Source organism: Penicillium rubens (genome assembly GCF_028828025.1).
Source record: "Penicillium rubens strain IBT 27055 chromosome Unknown utg000003l_segment0_segment0, whole genome shotgun sequence".
Taxonomy (NCBI): Eukaryota; Fungi; Ascomycota; class Eurotiomycetes; order Eurotiales; family Aspergillaceae; genus Penicillium; species Penicillium rubens.
Window position 1 is genome coordinate 7,896,254 of NW_026890601.1, and position 14,488 is coordinate 7,910,741.

General features: G+C 51.1%; 7 protein-coding genes across 7 annotated transcripts; 3 read left to right on the top strand and 4 right to left on the bottom strand.

The window, feature by feature from the left end:
* Positions 1 to 21: 21 nt before the first annotated feature.
* N7525_009259 (M20 family dipeptidase) lies at positions 22 to 1,665 on the bottom strand (the record flags this gene model as incomplete). Its single annotated transcript, XM_002563309.2, has 5 exons — positions 22 to 202; positions 262 to 1,379; positions 1,427 to 1,494; positions 1,554 to 1,585; positions 1,634 to 1,665. The coding sequence occupies 5 exons, from the start codon at positions 1,663 to 1,665 to the stop codon at positions 22 to 24; spliced, it is 1,431 nt and encodes a 476-aa protein (XP_002563355.1).
* Positions 1,666 to 2,096: 431 nt separating this feature from the next.
* N7525_009260 (mitochondrial 54S ribosomal protein mL58) lies at positions 2,097 to 2,693 on the bottom strand (the record flags this gene model as incomplete). The annotated part of the gene is made up of 1 exon (XM_002563310.1): positions 2,097 to 2,693. The coding sequence occupies one exon, from the start codon at positions 2,691 to 2,693 to the stop codon at positions 2,097 to 2,099; it is 597 nt and encodes a 198-aa protein (XP_002563356.1).
* Positions 2,694 to 3,145: 452 nt separating this feature from the next.
* Positions 3,146 to 4,051, top strand: N7525_009261 (uncharacterized protein; the record flags this gene model as incomplete). The annotated part of the gene is made up of 1 exon (XM_002563311.2): positions 3,146 to 4,051. One exon carries the CDS (start codon positions 3,146 to 3,148, stop codon positions 4,049 to 4,051), a length of 906 nt encoding a protein of 301 aa, XP_002563357.2.
* A 198-nt stretch (positions 4,052 to 4,249) lies between these two features.
* On the bottom strand, positions 4,250 to 6,233 carry N7525_009262 (cystathionine gamma-synthase; the record flags this gene model as incomplete). Its single annotated transcript, XM_061214656.1, has 5 exons — positions 4,250 to 4,378; positions 4,428 to 4,470; positions 4,517 to 4,700; positions 4,751 to 6,134; positions 6,189 to 6,233. The coding sequence occupies 5 exons, from the start codon at positions 6,231 to 6,233 to the stop codon at positions 4,250 to 4,252; spliced, it is 1,785 nt and encodes a 594-aa protein (XP_061069087.1).
* A 259-nt stretch (positions 6,234 to 6,492) lies between these two features.
* On the top strand, positions 6,493 to 9,708 carry N7525_009263 (rRNA-processing protein UTP22; the record flags this gene model as incomplete). The annotated part of the gene is made up of 1 exon (XM_002563313.1): positions 6,493 to 9,708. The coding sequence occupies one exon, from the start codon at positions 6,493 to 6,495 to the stop codon at positions 9,706 to 9,708; it is 3,216 nt and encodes a 1,071-aa protein (XP_002563359.1).
* A 237-nt stretch (positions 9,709 to 9,945) lies between these two features.
* N7525_009264 (uncharacterized protein) lies at positions 9,946 to 11,094 on the top strand (the record flags this gene model as incomplete). The annotated part of the gene is made up of 1 exon (XM_002563314.1): positions 9,946 to 11,094. One exon carries the CDS (start codon positions 9,946 to 9,948, stop codon positions 11,092 to 11,094), a length of 1,149 nt encoding a protein of 382 aa, XP_002563360.1.
* Positions 11,095 to 11,497: 403 nt separating this feature from the next.
* On the bottom strand, positions 11,498 to 14,236 carry lreA (uncharacterized protein; the record flags this gene model as incomplete). Its single annotated transcript, XM_061214657.1, has 4 exons — positions 11,498 to 12,903; positions 12,955 to 13,393; positions 13,447 to 13,526; positions 13,618 to 14,236. 4 exons carry the CDS (start codon positions 14,234 to 14,236, stop codon positions 11,498 to 11,500), a joined length of 2,544 nt encoding a protein of 847 aa, XP_061069088.1.
* Positions 14,237 to 14,488: the final 252 nt, after the last annotated feature.

Sequence of the window (14,488 nt, forward strand, 5' to 3'; positions counted from 1 at the left end):
AAATTGCATGCATAATTATATCTATGAAGAAGGCTCTTCCGCAACGTAGTGCAGGTAAGCCCCCAGAAGCTTGGTTCCCTCAATGTAGTTTCTCTTGTCAAGCTTCTCGTTGACAGAGTGAGCAGCATCAGTCGAGCTTCCCATGGGGAGGAGCAAGACGTTCTTGCCGGTGGCTTGCTCAAAGGTCAATGTGACGGGAATACTATCAATGGTTAGTTGTAGAACTATTTTGGTTTAGTGGGAATAAGAACAAAGCCCTACCTTCCACCCTCGCGAGTCATATCAGGCTCAACTCCGAAGACCTGCTCAACAGCCTTGCTGGCAGCCGAGAAGTTCCAGTGCTTGGGGCTGGCGACCCACCACTTGCCGTCGTGCTGCAGCCAAACATCCAAAGTGTTCTTGCTGTTAAGCTTGGCAAACTCGGCCTTGATATGGTCGAATACCAGCTTGTTCACATCCTCGCTCTCCATGTTAGGCACGGTACGGATAGAGAATTTACCAATAACCTTGGCGGGGATGACCGTCTTGGCACCCGGGGCGGAGTAAGCACCCTCGATACCGTGGATGGACAGAGAGGGGTAACGCCATCTGGCCATCAGAGTACGCTCCTTGGTGGGGTGGATACCTGTCTCAGCACCCAACGACTCATGGAGGTTGTCCATACTGTAGCTGATGTTTCCATAGAGGGTCTGCTCCTCCTCAGTCAGAGGAGCCACGAGATCCATGAGTCCCGGAATCAGGATGTTACCCTGGGCATCAACCAGCTTGGACAGGACGTTGACCAGATCAGTCATGGGCTCGTGAGCAGAGCCGCCAAAGACACCACTGTGCAGATCTTGAGCGGGGCCCGAAATGCTGATGGAATAGTAGTTGCAGCCGCGCAGACCGTAGGTGAGGCAGGGCTTCTCAGTGCCGAGCCAGTAGTTGTCAGAGATACAAACGGCGTCCGTGTCCTTGAAGTACTTCTTGCTCTCGGCCTGAATGAAGTCATCCAGACCCTCAGATCCATACTCCTCCATTCCCTCGAAGCAGCACAACAGGTTGACGGGGAACTCGATACCGGCCTTGCGGTGGGCATCGATGACATTGAGCCAGCCCAGAACGGGACCCTTGTCATCGGTAGAGCCACGGCCATACATCCGATCCTTCTCGTCAATGGTCAAGTCAAAGGGCTCGGTGGCCCAGCCATCTTCCTTCAGAGCAGGTTGCACGTCGTAGTGTCCGTAAACCAGAATAGTGCGCTTGTTCTTATCGTTACCATATCTCGCGACCACTACAGGTGGCAGCTCGAGGTGCTCTTTGCCAGGTTGCTTGCCCAATGGTCGTTGCTCGACCTCGGCTCCAAGAGCTGTGAGCTCGTCGGCAAGGAATTGTCCCATCTAGAAAGATTAGACCCCTGTATTTGTGGATTTGCTGGAAAACTCACGCGGAACACATCCGGTCGGTTCTCATCTTGTGCCGAGATAGACGGAATCGCAACCGCCTTCCGTAGACCTTGACCAGTATCAGCAACCTTTCCAGAAACCAGAAACGAGTATACGAGTATTACATACGATCGATGAAATCGTTGGACGAGTCGTCGACCCTTGACTGTTAGTTGGAAGTCTCTTAAGATAACAGATAGCATACTTACTGCTTGAAGAAGGGCTCTAACTGGGGCGCCATTTTGGAATCACTGATATAGCCGTAGAAGGAACGGGAGAGAGGAAAACGAACGGGAGAGAATCGAGAGGAGAATCGAGAGGAAAATCCAGAGGAAAAAGGAGCTTTGAATGGAACACAACGGAGGGGAAAGAGGGGCATTGCCGTCTTTTCCCTGAGGTAACCGGAGGAGTCAAGGGTGACTTCTTATCACGTAATATTTTATAGGCTGTTTAACTGCCCAGGTGAGACATACCAAATATTTTTGTACGTGGAATTTCTACCTTGATGGTTATTATGGTTATTATGGTTATTCTAGGTTGTTTATGTTTTATATGGCTCTTGACAAGTATATAGAATAGGTATGGAATACATAAACAATGCTAGAAAAAAATAGAATACATGGATTTTCTTTACAAAAACAGATCCTTAATGAAACCGGATCATGCTCCCAACTATGCATCTCGTCCCCAGGCCTCGCGCCGCAGTTGACGATCCTCTCTGGCCATACGGCGCTTGGGTCCCCATCGCGATTGCACCGCCTCCAAGATCCGGGCCTGAATCTCCCTCTTCTCTGGGCTTGCCTGGCAGACCATGGCAATAAAAACGGGCGAGCATTCGAACCGTTTGGCGAGCTTGTTTCGACTCCAGGTCATGGGATCATTCATGCGAAGATTGCGGATTTCTTCAATGTCTGAAGGAGTGAGGTGATATTTTCTTTCGGGCATAGACTTGTAAACACCCGGAAGATCGTCGGCTTTGAGGGTAGTGGAAGAAACCATGGATGATTTCCGAATATCATCGGCAGGTAAGAATTTGGATGGGGTGTGGTAGGCATTTGGAGCACTGGATGGCGGGTTGTGGATAATGTGATCGTGACCAAGGTTAGATGGGTCAAATGAGGAGTCCGGCTTCACACGTAGTCGCTGCTTAGTCCGTCGGTATGAAGATTGGTTTCGTCGAAATCCTAATGCCAAAGAATCCGACAAGGAGGGAATAAGGAATGGCAATGTGAGGAATGGCCGCTTCGTCGCGGCAATGGAGGTCGCCATTGCTTCTGGTCAATTGAAGGGGGCGGAAATTGATCAGAAACTGGAATAATAGAAAAGAAAGAGTTAGTAAATCTTCAAACTATATGTTTGTAATGGTTAGAACTGACCTAAAGGGTAGGATTGAACTTGGAGTCGAAGGACTGGACGTGTTGGCATCTCTCGCGCTTCGAACCCGAACTTTTTCCCCTGGTCTCGTGACCCCCCTTCGCCTGTATTTACCATACCGTAAAAAAACAGGACTTGTGTATCTGGTACCCAGCGAGGAGTTCCCGTCACAGCTCAATCAAAAGTACTCGATACAAGTAGGTATCTCCCCACACAAGTAGGGTAATGATTCCCGGGTCACCTGGTGTCTCACATATGTCATCACCGAGGCTTCTATCCGTATCAACTCCCACTTATTCTACTTTCTCAATCATGGCTGTCGGATTTTGATAGTTCATCTTATCGCGATGTCGGACTCGACAGATCAGATAGATCAGGCTGGAGCAAGTAAACGAGCCCCGAAGCCTCCTGCTTTCATATGGGACAAGAATCAAATCGACGGCTGCATATCACCTGTGAGATCATTCGAAGCCCTGCAGACACCAAATCATGATTCGACCAGATACATGAGACACCCCTCACCCGAAAGCTCATCCTATCTGCCGCCCCGTATACATTCCCCCGCTTCTCAGATATTCGAACGAGATGTGCAAGAAGATATAGTGCCAGCACAGGCATCGCCTTCGATACCTGCGCATATTCGAATCGATAACTATATTCCACCTGTCCTAGAAGCATCCTCGGCCGCGATCGCAGATGATCGCCTCGATCCAGATTCGGTCGAGATTGTCACGCATAACCTACATCAATCAGCGGGTGGTCCATCGGGGGAGCAGTCGATGTCGTCTTCAGGCATCGATCATCTCTTGGGCCAGGCCGATGGAGATGAACCCTCGTCCAGTTTTGGGGCACTGGACGCGACATCTGTACGTCGGCTGAGCTTTATTTCCTTTGCCGACGTTGTCAACGCCGAGCATGCAGAGACAAATGAAGCTCATCTGGGCGTGATGTCTCGGGAGCGCCTAGGAGATCGCAACCAATCCCCGTCTCCGTTGCCCTCTCCATCTTCTTCGCACGGACTCGGCACTTCGCCGCCAACAAGCATCACGACCTCCTTTAGAGGGTTTGACATGTCTCCTACTCGGTTTCCTACTGCTAGTGCTGCCCAAAGCCCCGTCTCTTCCAGTTTTGGGGGAGATCTGAATGTAGAAACCATGCGACAGGCCTTGAGAAAGACAGCCAGTGGAGACCTGGGCATCACAAGCCGGGCTGTGAGTACCATAGGGGATGACCTGTCAGATCGTACATTTTAGCAGGTCGAACCGTTTCTGTTTGGCTTTGGCTAGTGAAGGGCTTCGAGCAGGATCTCGTTTTCTTCATGGCACAGTGTGATAAGCTATGGTAGTCTGCTTTATTCGTGATATATACCGCAATTTACGGATCTGGATATCCCAGGAAAAGTCCGAGTCCTTGTGTAGTGCACAAGCCAACTTTGATCGAATTGGAGTAGACTATGCACTTGGCTGCCGGACACTTTGCACTGCGTCCAAGGCCCGTTGTACCCTGGAGCGCAGATCATGTACGTCTTCTAGTCCAACACTGATTCTCACTAGATCCGGATCGACATCGAAAGACCTCGCCTGGCATGTGTTAGTTATGGCCTGGTTAACATACGATTGGTGTACATACCCAGTCTAATTCGCCGTAATGAGCCAGAAGGACGTACGGAGAGCTGACAAGTTAGCAACACCCGAGATAAAGGGGGCCTGTGTACTCACCTCAATGTAAAGTTGGTCCCAAGACTGGGTCCCTTCAAAACCTCGATCGTGTCAAAAAAGGCAATCGCCTCGGCTGTGGAGTGGAATGTGACAGAGAAGAGACCACCATAACCACCATTGGCATTGCGGAGACTGTCATATAGTGGTCTCGTGGGGCTGTATTTCGGGTAGTGAACTTCTTTCACTGTGAAAATGGTCAGTATAGCTCTCGATCCAAAGCAAATGAATACTTGCCTAGGGGAGACTCCTTCAGCATAGCTGTAATGTCCTCAGTGGTAGCATTGATTTGTTCAATGCGAGAAATAAAATCACGGCTATTTCTCTCTAGGAAAACGGCATCCTCCGCCCAGCAGGTATCTTCATAATCCCGGTTATAAGTTTCCTTGAGGGCCGCATAATACTGTGCATGAGGGTTGAGCACAGCACTTCCTCCCATGACGTTACTATCTCCGCTGAAAATCTTAGTCAAGCTGCTGACAACTATGTCTGCCAAGTGCAGAACGTTGATGTTTAAAAAGTTGCTGATGGTTTCGTCGACTACCACAGCAAACCCATACTGGTCTGCCAAGGCGCGTATCCGTTTGAGGTCCGGTGTTTTTAGAAGAGGGTTACCTGGTGCCTCGGTGAAAAGCCCAAGGAAACGCTCACCAGCCTTCAGTCGGGATTCCAGATCTTCCAGATCTTCCGAGGAGCCGTGACCATAGAATACGCAGCCTGGTCCCCATTTTTGGAGAATCTTCAATGTATCCGTATAAGGGAACCCGAAACAAATTGAGGGCAAATCGCCTCTAGTGGCCAGCAAGGTTTGATGAGCATTGTAAATGGCGCTCATACCCGAAGGGTAAAGAAGGACATCCTCCTCAGAAATGCCGGCTACACGACCTTCTGATGAAGCCGTCTCCAGGGCTTCTGGCAGTTCAGCATCGGCTGTCAAGACACCCGCAATACGTTTGCGAACAGCCAGCTTGGCCTGATTGGCGAGAGAAGTGCTGAGGTTTCGGCCAAACCGCTCCTCAATAAACTGAGCATAGTCTCGGCCATCTTCGGTGTTTGATTTGGGAGGAGATTCCCTAACAGAGCCCTTCCTCACTCCATTGACGCTTTGGTATCTGCGGGGTCCCTTGCAAGGACCCTGAGAGATTGACTCCGCAGTCGCAAAGCCTTTATCTTCCACCAAAAACCCGTCCTCCAATGCTCCAAGGCAGAACTCTCCTCGTCGACTGGAGATGCCATTGCCCGAGTGTTGCCATACCTGCTTGGTAATAGAGGCGTATTCCTTTGGGTAGATGACACACGACAAGGAAGACGTCACTGTTGATCCGGCTTCGGTATGTAGGGATGGGATGAAGTTGACAATGCGCGCTTTGTACGCCTTCTCTGCGGGGATTTTGCTAAGCAAAAAGGAGTGACAGATGCGCGCCGACTTGAGCGATGGGAATAGGGTTGCGGACTCGAGGTTGGGGTCACCGACTCGGCGAACAATCTCCTGGGCGAGCTTTTGGATAATAGGATGGACGAAGAATCTGGGATAACCGCATTTCATCTTGCTAATAACCCAATCTTCTCCTTCTTCGTATCCAACATTTTCCCTCCATGATGGAAGCGATACACTAACAGCCTTTGTAAAACGTTAGAAGAGTCATGGAGGGGTTGCGGGGGAGGTAAACCATACATGGTCAGTGTTTGGAGGCACAGGTCCTCCCAAAGCCTGCAACATTTTCAATTGAAAATAGAAATGAGCTAGAAAATATGATCTATTGTTTGTTTTGAAATGAAAGAGAACAAAAAGGAAAAAGAAAAGACTTTAAGGTTGTAAATGATGCCATCCCCTCCACTTGCGACTTCGGCGATGCCCCCGAGCGGGTACCTGATAAATTACGAATGAGTCAGCCATACCGTACCGTATCGGATACAATACCGTTATCGCCAAAAAAAAAAAAATCTCGGCCTCTACTAACAACTGCTACGCTCACAGAATGTCGGACCACACATCTAAACGCAGGAAGCTCAGTCCTTCCCCGGAGAATGCTGCTATTAGCTCTTCAACGAAACAGACATCGAACGTGACCGAGAAGCGAAACCCGACTCGAGGCAAAGATGAGCGCTCCGCAGAGCTTGCAATGGCCAGCGGCTTTTACAAGTCCAGTTTCTTCAAGCTGCAAATGGACGAGCTACTGGAGGGATTGAGACCTAACTACAGCAAACAAGTCTCAAAGGTTCAGGAAACACTACACCAAATCAAGACCGCCATTGAAGGCCTGCCCGAAACGTCTCCGCAATCTGTCCCCGACGCCGAGAAGGAGCTACGTGCTTCTGGTCTGGTGGTTCCATGGCCGGAGCCTCGGCCAAGCAAAGATGTTAAGTACAGCATGGCATACGCAAAGCCAGCGAACATCAACGTGGTAGGTAGCTTTGCGCTTAAGACAGGCGCTCGCACTTTGGAGTCGCGCCCAATTGATCTGGCAATCACTATGCCAAGTTCGCTGTTCCAGGAGAAGGACTACGTCAATTTCAGATACTTCCACAAACGCGCCTATTATATCGCTTGCGTGGCTGCTGGGATTCAAGACACCGCGAATACCCTAGGGTTTGATATCAAATTTGGCCCCCAGGATGGAGACAGCCTCCGTCCTCACATCTTGTTGGAACCGCGTCAAGCCGAATCGTCTGGGCCTACCATCCGAATTCTGACCGCAATCGATCCTATGTTGTTCCCGGTCACGAGAACGCTTCCACTCAAAAGCAATATCCGCCAAGCTTCCAATAACTCGGAGATCGGCGAACCGACCTCGTATTACAATGCCAGCCTCCGTTCTGATGCCACAGTCTCTCTCTATCACAAGTCTATCTACTCGGCCTCCAAGAAATGCAGTTCTTTCAGCGATGCATGCATTCTTGGCCGCACTTGGCTGCAACAACGAGGCTTCCATACCCCCTTCCAGAATGGAGGCTTTGGTGGTTTCGAATGGACTGTACTTCTGTCTTTGCTGTTTGAAGGCGGTGGTCCGGCCGGACAACCGGTCCTGCTACCATCATATAGCTGCTACCAAATTTTCAAGGCCACCATCCAATTCTTGGCCGGCAGGGATTTGACGACTCCTTTATTCTTTGGCCAAGAGGTCCCAGTTCCTTCGGGGGTCCCCGTTGTTTTTGATGGCCGCAGAGGGTTGAACATTCTTTACAAAATGACGCCTTGGTCATACGCAACACTGCGTCATGAAGCCGCCGTCACCCTAAAAATGCTCAATGAGTCACGAGAGGACAACTTCGATAAGGTTTTCATTCTAAAGGTTGATGAACCAGCCCTCAGATTTGACCGCTTGATCTCATTCCCCAAGTCATTCAATGGAGACACGCTCCGCGCTCTTCACGAGCAGAATGCTTTGTATAATGTTCTTTCCCGGGCTCTGGGGGACAGAGTCAAACTTGTCTCTATTGTGAGCCGCGCCGTTGATTCGTGGTCAGTCAAGTCCAAGCAGCCCAAACGGTCGAGCCAGGGTGTGTCTGTAGGATTGTTGTTGAATGCTGAAAACGTCGGACGAATTGTCGACCACGGTCCGGCCGCGGAAGAAAAAGAAGAGTCCGCTTCGTTCCAGGCTTTCTGGGGTGAAAAGTCGGAGCTTCGACGATTCAAGGATGGCAGCATCCTGGAGAGTCTTGTGTGGTCTGATGAGTCGGACACATCTATCATCTATCAGATTTTGGAGTACATACTCCAGCGGCACTTCAAGATCACCACCGATGAATTCGCGTTTGTTGGTGATGAATATGACGAGCTCCTTAAGAAGCATGGCGATGACATTCTGGCATACTCCAGCCCTGCTTTCCAGTCAATCGATGATGCCTTCAAGGATCTCGAGAGGTCTATTCGCAGCATGGACGAAGTGCCACTGGAGGTACGTCACTTGGCCCCGGCCAGTTCGCTCCTTCGCTATACCTCCCTCAGACCAACGGGAGCCACAGACGTTGTACTTCAGTTTGAAAGCTCCTCGCGTTGGCCTGATGACTTCGCCGCCATCCAAATGACCAAGGTTGCATTCCTTTTGAAGATTGGAGACTCTCTGAAGTCATCTGGTGCTGCCTCGTCCTGCCGTGTAGGCCTCGAAAATGAATCGAGCAAGGTGATCAACAATGCGTATCTAGAAATCCCCCATTCTTCTGGCGTGTTGTTCCGGTTGAGAATTCACCACGAGCGTGAACAAACTCTACTCGAGCGCAATCTCAAGGACCGAAATCTGAGTCCCCGAGAACGAGAAGAGGCAGCCTATGCTCTCTTCGCTTACAAGAAAACCTTTGTCCAAACTCCGCGCTTGACACAGGCACTCCGAAGCCTGTGCACCCGTTTCCCCTTGTTGTCGCCCACCATTCGTCTTACCAAGCAATGGTTTAACTCTCACCTGTTTACTGCCCAAATCAGCGATGAGTTGATTGAATTGCTGGTAATTCGCACCTTCACTCAACCTAACCCTTGGGAATGTCCTTCGTCTGTCATGACCGGATTCCTAAGAACTCTCCACTCGCTCTCTCGGTGGGACTGGCAGCAGGAGCCATTCATTGTTGACCTGGGAGGTGATCTAACACCACAAGTGACGGAAAATATCCGCACTCGCTTCACGGCCTGGCGCAGCATCGACCCTGCGATGAACAGTCTGGCCTTTTTCGTCGCGTCTGACATTGATACTGAAGGAGTCACCTGGACTCAATACGAGATGCCCTCCAAGGTTGTGGCTGCTCGGACTTCCAGCCTGGCCAAAGCAGCAGTAAGCCTGCTACGAAGCAAGACCCACGATATGGATGTTTCCGAGCTGTTTGATACCTCTCTTGCTCCTTACGACTTTGTCATCCATCTTCGCCCAAAGCTGTTTAGCGGCTCCTCAGCACCCAAGTTCAAGAACTTGGCGGAACCCCGTGCTGGAATGATGCAGACTATCAAGTCGTTTGTATGTGATGTACAAGCCTGCTACAGCCAGAGCATCTTGCTCTTCCACGGAGACGATCGTTGTGCAGTGATTACTGGTCTTTGGAACCCGCAGACCCTGAAGTCGCGGCCTTGGAACCTGAAGACGGCGTACTCGACCGCTCCAGGTGATACCAATGGTGAGGTCGTAATCAACCAGACGGCTATTCTGAACGAGATTGCGAGGTTGGGCAACGGGCTCATCGAAAACATCGAAGTCCGTGCAGAGGAATAGATCTTGTCTTTGATTCGAATTGGTGTACATTAATTACCCTACAAAAAATAGATCGAGCATATATATACCAGGCTTCTTACGACGGTTTTCTTCAATCCAATTGGAACGAGAGATGTCATGATGAAACTCTTAGCCCTTAAATCACTCAGCACCATATTAGATGAGATTGATGCCTAAGGTGTCCATTACTGATAACATCAACCAGCCTTGTTTTCATCTTCTCTCATCACCTCAACAATGGCCAGCATAACTCGGGGCCAGCGAGCCCTTCATGCTCAATTCCAACCTTGGAGTCACTATCGTTTCCACACTCACCTCCAATCCCAATCACCTCCCATCTGCGTGCAGTCCCAGCTCTTCTCAACCTCCGGCCTGCGCCAGCAATCCCGCAGACCCTCATCACCATCCCCTACAACCACCACCGTCTCAACCCCCTCCGAAACCGAAATAAATGCCCCAATCAGCACACACCCTGCCACCCTCACAACCCCATCCCCCCTACGTCCCTCCGCGGGCGCAGCAGACAAATTAAAACGCTATGTCGAATTCGGCCGCGCATACGTGACCTTCTACAAAACGGGCCTAAAAAACGTCTACCACAACTATCGCGCCTCGCTCCCTCTACGGAGGAAACTAGGTCTACCCGCCTACATCCCAGTATCCCCGCCCCGGACAAGCACACACAACAGCAACAATGGCGGCGCGCCATCAATATCAGAAGAATCCCAGCTCGGCCGCGCGCAATTCCAGCTCGTCCGCCGCTCAGCCCGCGATGTCCGTCGCATGATCCCCTTCACGATGATCCTGATCATCTGCGGCGAGTTCACACCCCTAATCATCCCGATATTCGGCTCTGCCATTACGCCCGCGACGTGTCGTGTGCCCTCGCAGGTGGAGAAGGAGCGCGTTGCTGCTACAGCGCGTAAACTCGCGGCGCTAGATGCATTTGTTGCTGATGATAAAGATCGATCTGTGCATTTGCTCAAGGCGGGCGGTGCAGAGCAGTTGGCTCTACTTGCTAGGTGTTTTGCTGATCCCGTCTGGGTTGCTAGTGCGGGCTCCGCGGATGTGTTGCGTGCCTGCGCTGTTTTTGGCCTGGTTAAACGCCATGATAGGACTGCGGGTGAGTCGCTTGTTGGTTTGATCTACCGGCCTCGGCTGGCGCGGTATGTCGAGTACCTGTCTATTGATGATGGGATGATTCGTGTTGGCGGAGGGGTTTCGGCTATGAAGGCTACTGAGGTGCGGATTGCGGTTGAGGAACGTGGTGGTGTGGATGTCTCTTCTGGTACTCAAGACCGCAAACGTGTAGAAGAGTTGGAGAGGCGCTGGTTGGAGCAGTGGCTGGCTGTTCGTGGAAACAGTTCGAGGTCCAAGAAGCTGTAGTTTTTGGAAGGCTCATAGACTGGAGACCCCTGCTTGCATAGTAGACTTCTTTGGGGGATTCTTTGTATTATATCCAACATATCGACTCATAAGAGTGTTTTTTCGTCGAGCTTTTGCTGTCATTACTGGCTGTAGCACTAGCCGTAGAGCCTACAGTCTTAGCCAACATGTTTCTGCATGCAATATTTGAAATTGCATAGGGAAAGACATGTCTGAAAGGAAACCCCCCAAAATCCAAGCGCTCAAAAGTAGCATGTGTCAACGAACTGACAGTAAATACGCAAGGGTATAAAAACCCAGCCCTCTAGAGAAGGAGAAAGTCAACTTTTTTTTAAAAAAAAAAAAAAAAAAAAAAAACAAATGGGACAACAGTTGATATACTCACCAGTCCACTGTACCAGAACTAAGAAGCCGCAGCCTGCGCCTGCGCCTGGCTACGGATCTGCTTTGCCCACCGCAGACCACAGCTATTGCAAAGATCCCGGTTTCCGCTGGGACCACGCCGCCACTCGGGGGTGTTCTTTGTGTTGCACATAGCACAAATCTTCTCGACCGCCATAGCGCCGTGCTTGCGCTTGCGCTTCCTGCGGCGAGCCACCAGGCGTTGCAATTCATCGGCTAGGGCGCGGTTCTGCTTCTCTAGCTCGCGCAGCTCGATCTGCCAGCTCGATCCACGGGTGGGATTGAGCTCTGCAAAGAAGGTTGCGGGGTCGGCGGAAGATGAACTGCTGCGGTTGCCAGTGGGCAGGCCGTTGAGGCCGATGAGGTTCGACAGCTCGGGCATGCGTTGACCAAGGGCACCGTACTGTTGGGGCGGGACGGTGTCAACGACGGTAAGCGTAGCGAGGCTTTTGTCTTCGGCCTCTGAGATGGGGGCGGATGGAGGGAATGACCGAGCAAATCGTATCTGGGCGACGAGGAAGCTCGGCTTGGTTCCCTTCGCTGCGTCGCCGGTGTACAACGTGGTATGTGCTGAAAGGGCATGGCCTTTCCTATGCCACATTTGGTGTTTGAATGAGGGTGGTTCATCCGTTTCTTTGCCGCTACCCATTACGGTGGCCATGCCAGGCCCTTGTCCACCAAAGGCTGCCTCCAGGGCTTGTGTGATCGTGGTAGTGCCACCAGTCTCGGGCTGCATGATCTCTTGTAGGCCTTTACCAATCAGATCGCCAGGTGAGCGGCCGAGCACCGGCTTCACCTTGGTAGTAATAAAAAGAATGACACCAGACAAGGAAACCTTGGCCCAAATGTCATTCTCGGCCAGCGCAGGGGGCGAGCCCAGGCGGGAAATCTGTTCCAAGGTGTAGACGGGACGCGGGCGCCCGGTCATGACTAGTTGTCTCCGGCCTTGGTTCGGGTCGATGTGCCACGCGCCGTGGCTTTCGAACCACATATATCCTCGGTGCTTTTGTCTGATGCGATACACAACACTGAGTGTAGCGGCTGTTGTGCTCGCCCGCAATTCGCGAATTACAGGACCAATATCACTGGGATGGCAGATAGTAGACAGGGTCTTGCCGATCAATTCCACCGGGTCATATTCTAGAATCTTGTGGCAAGAGGGCGACAGATACAAGAATTCACCGTTGAATGAGAGCACATGGATCACATCATCTGTATTTTCAACCAGAATGCGATCCAAGCAGTGCCGGTTGACATCATTGCCAGCTGCATTCATGGCGTTGAGAATGGTAGTCACTTCGTCGTGACCATATCGCAACCCGAGGTCTGGTCGTGAGTATACATCTCGTGGAGGGGCTATATACTGTGGCAGCTGATCACGCCGATAGTTAATGCTATAATTACCATCTATACAACGTTAGTGAGGGCACTCGCCACGAAGATTGCTGCAATGTGTACCAGGATTTCTTCCCCTCACGGCATCGGGTTTTTCAACCAGATCGACCTGGAACCCGACGTAGTACCGGTAAACATCCGAGTCCCACTGGATGGGGATCATCGTGATGAGATTCATGAAGGGTTGTCCACCCTTGCGGTAGTTAATTATACTGGCCTGGATCTCACTGCGATCGTCGATGGTTGACCGTAGCCGATAGACAGTCTGTCCATCAACAAAGGTCCGCTTAGCACCAGCACTGATCCTACCGTCGGGTGCTTGAAGAAATCGACAATTCCGGCCAACGATTTCATTTTTAGTATAGCCGGTCAATCGTTCAAAGGCCTCCGATACATAGACAATTGGATGATCTTCAGTTAAGATATCACACATCACGAAGGCGCAAGAGAGATCGACCGCGCCAATGTTAATTTTAGGGTTGCGCCGCATAGCAACGCGGCCCTGAATAAGGTTAGTAAGTCGTCGGATACTCTCCATGGGGACAAACGACGCACCAACGCTCCCAGCACGTCAAAGCCAGTCGTCGAATAGATGCCGGTATGTTCAGTCATGCCAATCTCGGGCTTTGCAAGCCCTGGCGAAAAACCGTCTGATTGCGCGTTTCCGCGTCAGTCATACCACGGGCCAAAGCCAACCAGGAGGTGCCAGACACAGACACAACTCACCTGTGGTAGCAACAGGCTTCTTGGGCTGAATAGCCACCGGCTGCAATGTACGGTATGTCCGGCCATTAGGCAGGTGGTGTTCCGGAGGTTGTCGCCGACCCCGCTGCACCTGCACCTGCACCTGCGCCTGCGACCAGGCGCTCGTGCGACCCGAAAAGTGGGAATCCTCGTAGTTGGCTATCGAAGGAGTGCTCATATTGTACGGTCCCGAGAAGGCTGGCGGAGCGAGCTGGGGAAAATGGGGTACCGCCATGGCGTGCGGAAAGGGCGAGTATGTAGTCTGAAACTGTGATTGATCCGTCTGCGGAGGCATCTCTCTGGTGGTGGCCGGGTAGGTGGCCGGGATATCGTAGGTATAGGCGTTGGTAGCGTTCATATTCATAGGCATTGAGATACCCGAGGTCGGCATCGCATCGTATGTGAGCATGACATTAGATCTTTGTCCGTCTAGGTCCGAAGGCTGGGATCGTTCGAAGTTCTGGAGAGGCAGATCCGCATCCTGGGGTAGCATAGCTCTGAAGGCATAGCTATCCTGGTTTGGAAATGTCGTATATGAATGGTTGGGAGCTTGTGAGGTGAGCTGATATTCATCATCATATTCCAAGCTGAAGCTGTTCATGTTGGTAAATAAAATATCTGTAACCCAGACCGAGTTCCATCGCCCCGCTCTCTGACAACCTCAGTGGGAATTTCCAATATATGCTTGCAGTTTGTGGATGATAGGATTGAATGTGTTCGGTATTAGAAGAAAGAAGGAGAGGGAGGAGATGAAAACAAGAAGAAGAGCAAGGGAGACAAGAGAGAGAGAGAGAGAGAGAGACAGAGAAGGAGGGAGAGCTCCAAAGTACAAAATGGATGTGGAGAAGTACTT